The 6,675-nt window shown below is 47.2% G+C and overlaps 1 protein-coding gene across 1 annotated transcript; it reads right to left on the bottom strand.

Moving 5' to 3' along the window:
• Nucleotides 1-3,383: 3,383 nt before the first annotated feature.
• Nucleotides 3,384-5,236, bottom strand: LOC120672395 (transcription factor MYBS3-like). The gene is made up of 3 exons (XM_039952769.1): nucleotides 4,653-5,236; nucleotides 4,042-4,238; nucleotides 3,384-3,962 (listed from the first exon to the last, which is right to left on the bottom strand). The coding sequence occupies exons 1-3, from the start codon at nucleotides 5,011-5,013 to the stop codon at nucleotides 3,660-3,662; spliced, it is 861 nt and encodes a 286-aa protein (XP_039808703.1). The 5' UTR covers nucleotides 5,014-5,236; the 3' UTR covers nucleotides 3,384-3,659.
• Between the last annotated feature and the right edge of the window lie 1,439 nt (nucleotides 5,237-6,675).

Below are 6,675 nucleotides of genomic sequence, written 5' to 3'. Positions count from 1 at the left end.
GCCCAACAAGGAATATTCCAACCTCAAAGGGAGAATGATGAACTGACCAGGACATTAAAGAATCCGGAACACCCTGGACGAGCCCGCGGCATCGGTGTGGTACCATGGAAAGTTGCTTGGGCCGGAGATTTCTCTTACAAGACTCACCGAAAGAGCAAAGCCGAACAAGAAGAGAAACTCCGTGCCATACAAGAAGAGAAACTCCGTGCCATACAAGAAGAGATGAACAGGAAGGTTGCGTCCTTGGAATCTCAGATGGACACCAGGGTCAATGAGGCAGTGCAGCTAGCTCTGAGCCAAAGGGGCACTGCTGGGTCGCACCCGGATGTTGTGATAAGTCTGGCCTCTCAGCAACGCAGTAGCTGTGCATCCACGGCGGTGCCGGACATACAAGCTGATCATCATCCCCAGATTGAGCCAACGATGGTAGATGACCAGAGGTATCCAGTGGATGATATCACCATGCCGACAGCGTGCGAGCTAGATGTGCGAGCAAAGAATATATCCATTCATGTAGTATACGGGTCAGCCCTGTCACTGAATTCTTGTACTACAATTCATGGAAGAACGATACCCCCTGGCTACACCTCCGTCACCGTTGAGCAGATAGTTGGAAACAATGAGGATCTTGAGCTCGACTTCATTGGAGGGGATGGAGAGAAGACATTGGAAGACGCACTGCACGGGGTCGTTCTATGGCGCAAGGCCGACATCAAACTTACTGCAAGCACAACGGCTCCCATGCAGACCGAACGCCCGTCTCCGCGGCCTCCCTCACTGCCGTCCCCACAACCACCTCCCTCACCACCGTCTCCGCCGGGGCAAAGGGCCACGAGTACTCCAACTCCTCCTGCACCAGAAAAAGGAAAGAAAAAGACAGCATCCCTCCCAGTGGCTGGACCCTCAAAGAAGAAGCAAAAAAAGGTCGAAAGAAAATTGACCTACGAGAAGACCGCTGAGGAGTTGGAAGAGGACACTGCTCGATATATAAAAGAACAGTTGAAGCCTAAAGTCCTCCCGCCAAGGGAAAAGATACCTCTATAATTAGGTAAAAAGCTTCTCGCGAACCTAGACAACCCACCAAAACCAAAAAGCTTACCCTCGGACTATGATCGTACTCTGACAAAGGCACACAAGGTGAGAAATTTGAAGAAAAAAGTGGCAAGACCGTTCCTCAGCTTGGCACACAACAAAAAGAACTCGAGCCCCTCCGGGTGCCAGGGTTGCCACTCCTACACCCGACGGACGTACAACTCCAGGCGGACCTACAGGCGGTGATATTTATTTCTGAAACTGGATTAACACTAGAGCAGGCAACGGGGCAAGAGGAGGCGGAAATCCCTATTGCTCCGGTTCTTACTCCATTCGAGCATGGAAAACCTTTTGTCACTAAGGAAGAGGAGAAAAGTCTAGACACGCAGATGTTCAATTTGCATAGATGGTATCTGCGAATGTCGAATGGCGAAGGGAAAATGTTTTTAGTCAAGTATCGTGACCATGATTTCTTCCGCGGGGAGGACGACTTCTGGGTGTACTTCAAAGATTTATATCACATTTACCATCGACAAGCCATCGACGTCTCTATCATTACCATTTGGGTTCTGTAAGTATCACTTACCTCTACATTAATACTTTTTGTTAGCAAGAACGTAAGTATCTGTGTGCATTATATAATTTCTATTATATCATTTAGAAAGAAGATTCAAAGAAGCCAAAAACATGGATGGCACCATCAGATCGGCTTCATGTCTTCGTTGCTAGTCAACCAGAAAATGCTCAACGAAAATTACACGGCAACGTGCCAAAACATGTACGATTCGTTGACTAGGCAAAATTATAAATCCTATATATACATACCATACAACTTTGGGTAAGCCTTGATCGATTCAATCCTCTGTTATATTTCTAAATAAATACTAAGTCGTCTAATGCATGTATGTATATATCATATCTATATCTGCAGTTATCATTGGATTTTACTCATACTTTCCATAGAGACCGGCAGTCTTGTAGTGTTTGACTCAATGAGAAATCCAAAGTCCGCAATCCAACATATCATAGACCCCTTGAACAGGTAAGTTCAGTTTGCACAATCAAATTCTTTTTTTGTTAATAACAATTATTGAATATCAAACACAACTTTGAGCGCAGGGTTTGGAAAAAAATTGTGAAAACGAACAAATGACATGGTCAATGGAGCCCCAAACTGAACCTTAAAATGGATTATCCGGTATGTTGATTCACAAAGATTTGTCTAGTTAAGTAATCCCAATTTTGTTCTGATTTGAGTAATTTATTTGTTTCTCCTTAAGTGTGCGAGACAAAAATAAGAAACTGATTGGTGCGGGTACTACGTATGCGACTACATTCACATCATGACTCCATGCGGGAAGTCTACTGATGAGGACCTAAGAATACGTACAAACCATTCACTAGTACATTTTCATAATTATACTAACGCACATGATGTTAATATATCAGTCCTTTTTTCCTAAATGATAGATGGCTCAAATGGGAGATGAATGTTATTCTGCCGATCGGATCAACGCCGTGTGCGAGGAGCTCGCCGGATTCATTTTGAACGAGATCCTGGATCCTAGAGGCGAGTTCTACCATGACGGTCACATCCATAGAGGACTTCCATCGACGTCCTGAGGGGCCCAGTAGTTGGACTACAAACATGATTTGTACATTTGTAAATATTTCTAAACGTGATGCCTTGATGTTTGTATATTTGTAAATATATTAGTTTATCTAATTAGCTTAATTATATGCCCGCATTTGACTTTTAGTTAGTTTCAAATATTCTGTCAAATCGAACACGTACGTACGACCAATGAACTGTATAGTACTGTAGAGCTCGAGTGCGCTTAGCAATTATAAAAGAATAAACAGTAATAAATAAAACAAACAAAACTGGATTTGGGGAAAATATGGGGAAACCTCATTGGTACCGGTTGGAAAGACCAACCGGTACCAAAGGGGCTGCCAGCTTGCGTCAGCGTGGTAGCCTCTGTGGTACCGGTTGGTCTTTCCAACCGGTACCAATGGAGGCCTAAGGCACCGGTTGGAAAATCCGGTGTCTTAAGGCGAGGTCATTAGTCTCGGTTTGCGGGAACCGGTTGAAAAACCGGTGCCTAAGGCTATTTCCAACGGTTCCCATAGCCTGTTTTCCAGTAGTGATCGGACCCACGTGTCGGTGTCTACAGTCGACTGCAGAATGGCGGTGGGTGTGCAGGCCCCTGTGGTGGTTGTTATGGCCTTATGGGTGGCAGGGCAACTTAGGAAGACAAATTGGATCCATGCATGTAACCAAGAAATTTGATCTCGGCCGTTGGTTTGTGTCAACACGTACATAGCTTGTACAAAATTAAAACAGACAATTTCAAAGCCTAGCGCGCAGGGGAATGATGAACAAGGAATGTGCAGTGTATACAGGAGCAGAACCGATTCTGATTATAGTACTACACAAGGTACGGTATCCACAGTTAGTGCTGCTTGCACAACGTTTTTTCACGAACAATATTGCCTAGCGCCTCCACTCCATCTGGCAAGAACTGACACAACAGCACACCTGGCCATGGCAACTTGCGCTGGTGAAACATGGAGCGACATGCGTGTGTCCATGACGATGACTAGGATGACGATGACTAGGCGCGTCATGTTCCGACGGATGGGGTGGACAGGGACATGCCCAGCTCCAGGTCCAACGGAGAGCAGTGGTGGCCGTGCCCAGCAGGGCCATGATGAGAAGGCTGCAGCTCCGCCGGGAGCGGCCGGGTCCCCGCACCTGACGCCGAGGACACGTCGGCCCTGCCGTCGTCCTCCGTGAAATTCAGGTCGAAGGCCGTCGTCCTCCTCTCCGCGCGTTCGTGGCGCGGCACGTTCAGCGACAGAGAAGTCGAGGCGCCCTCGCTGCTCGGCGGATCGGAGATGCTCGAATTGTTCTCACAGATCGGTACCTGTTGCGTCGTCACGGAGTCACACAAGATCGAAAAGGACTACTACACCTGCACTGTATGAAAATGCAGATGTGCTAACCATGTCAAATAGGCTGGACCGGCGCTTCTTCTTCCCCATGCTGCTCTGCCTGAGGAAGAACTTCTGGGCATGGCTGGCGACCTGCGTCGGGGTCCTCGTCGTGACGTAGTTCCTGGAGATGCCCCGCCAGTCGCCCTTGCCCAGCTTCTCCATGCCGGCAAGGAACTGCCGGTGCTCCTCCTCGCTCCATGGAACGCCTGGCGCGCGTGTTCATATGCACAGATGTGATCATTACATGTGTCTAGAAACATCAGCTGTTACCAACAGAAAAGTTGTTCAATGATTTCAGGATGACAGATAGGTTGTCCACTGAGCTAGTCAAAGGAAGGAAAAGATCTCTTAGTTGCCTGACTTCTTGATGCATCAGGAGAAGATAACACAACTTGTTTTTTTAAGAAAAGGGGGATAATGCAACTTTGTTAGGTCAGACTGATGATTATAATAAGAAAAAAAATTAGGTACACCAAGGTTACTGAATTTCAAAGCAACAAATCTCCTCTCTCTTTCTCATAGAAAAAAATCAGGCATTTAAACCATGCGTTTGTTCAGAGTTCAGACACAATTAAAAGGACAACTGCAAATTGTTGCTCGCTGGGTTGACGTAACTATACCTTTCTTCCTCTCTGCCACAACTCTGGCACTTCCATCAGACAGGTACCCGTTGGTGGCCGCCCTCTCCAAGCCCTCTTCGATCGACAGCAGCAGCGAGGACGAAGACGACGACGACGGCGAGACGAGGGAGCAGCCAGCAGGCGCCGCGAGCTGCAGGCAGTCCATGCTGTAGCTCTTCCTCATGGACGCCGCGCCGCCGCTGCCGGCGGCGTGGACCTGCACTCCGAAGAGCCTCAGCCCGCCGACACCGCCGCCGCCGTTGTCGCCGCCCTGGCGAGGCATGGTTTCTCTGCTGTGTCCCAGGCCGCAGGTCCTGGAGTTGTGGCCGTGGTTGCCACAGTGGGAGCACTTCCTCGCCATGGTGTGGCTATAAATCGACCGGCCGAATCTGTACCGTGGCCTTTGCCGCGGATGGCGAGCCGCGGTGAGGGGGATGGGTGGAGGCCAGTGTGTCCACAAGAGCACAGACCACGGCGCGCGGGGCAGCGTGGGTGGTAGCACTGCACACTGCTGCTGCTGCTACCGGCCGGGATAGGTGGTCGTTACCGGTGGTCGATGATGGAGCGAGCTCACACTGGGAACTTACTACACAGGCGCCCCACTATAAATATGCTTTGCTTCTCTGGTGTATGTGAGATGCCTGGCTGCCGATGTGGACATGTTATTGGAGGGGAAACCACAGAAAAGTGATGCTACTTGCAGTCGCCTTCTAGATCGTGTAGCTTGGACTTTAGTGGTAACTTGATTGGCCAATCATCAATAAAATATGGCACCGGTATATTTTATAGTACATGTTATTATGAGTATATAAGAGCACATAGGAGTCCAAAAGAAGGGGAGTATATATATAGTCCTAGCAACAAGATCACCCAAATGAGGGACTTAAGCTACACTTCCATGCCTGATGATGGTGCCTTCGTTCTCTGTAAATTTTGCAGGACTACAAGCTGTGCGCCAAAAATATCATAAGATTTTCACTTGGCAAAAGTAGCCTCGATTTTTTTATAAAAAATAAATTTATAAACAATTTATTAGGTGTCAAAATTTCCTCTAACTAACAAGTGGGACCACATGTCAACCTAGTGCGCCCCATCTTCCACCGTGCTACTTGGGCACATCATGAAAACATGTACATGTTGCTGACTTGAGCATGCATGCCACCTCATCACGCTAACAAGGTGGCACCACAGCCAAGGGATGAGGCGCTTGCGTGGCAGTGGTTCCCTCCATGTTTCAATGAGAAGAAAACAATGCACATAGACACAACACTGTCGAAGTGGAAATTAAAGCACATAGGATGGACGGTGGTAATAAGACATGACCCTAGTGGTCTCTTCACAATCCAACTCAATCTTTATACATTTTTTACTCAAATTGTATAGAATTAGAGTCTGGCTCTTTTAGGATCTGGTCCTTGAATTATCGAAGTCAAATTTCGAAGCCCTTCTCCACCCCATTCGGAGCAGAGAATTTTTTTGCCTGAATTCGCTGCAAGTGTAAGCAACAGATAGAGCTACCAATTGTTCAACGATCAAGTTGCCACGACGTCACATATCACACGTAAGAGAAAACGGACTTTCTACTCACATAGCTCCCGCACGTGCAATCCGCATATGCACGCACGTACTAGCTGCGTGTAATGTTATTATCCACCGCTACTATAAGTATTCAGAGAAAGAGGGACCACGAGGAGATTGTGGTAGCTATTAGCTCCACTTTGCTTCATTCCTAAGCGAAGCAGTGCTATTTGAGAAGGTTTAGCTTAAACACTGGGTTTTACCGACCTTTTTCCTCTTTTGAATCAAGGTTTTGTTATTACCTCTCATTAAAGAAGAAAGAAAAACGTTTTTATGATCTTTGCACGAGTGGATGTTGAGCCAAAACCTCAGCGTTGGCTACAAACATGTTGTATCACGAAATGTTCAACTGGTTCCGTATCCAGAGAGAACAGTTGTGTATGGAAACAGATGTCAGTTAGGGTTCACAGTATCAGTGATAAATTTCCGATAACTGCGATATTTC

Source organism: Panicum virgatum, chromosome 5N (assembly GCF_016808335.1).
Source record: "Panicum virgatum strain AP13 chromosome 5N, P.virgatum_v5, whole genome shotgun sequence".
Lineage (NCBI taxonomy): Eukaryota > Viridiplantae > Streptophyta > Magnoliopsida > Poales > Poaceae > Panicum > Panicum virgatum.
This window is presented reverse-complemented; position numbering and strand designations above follow the sequence as displayed.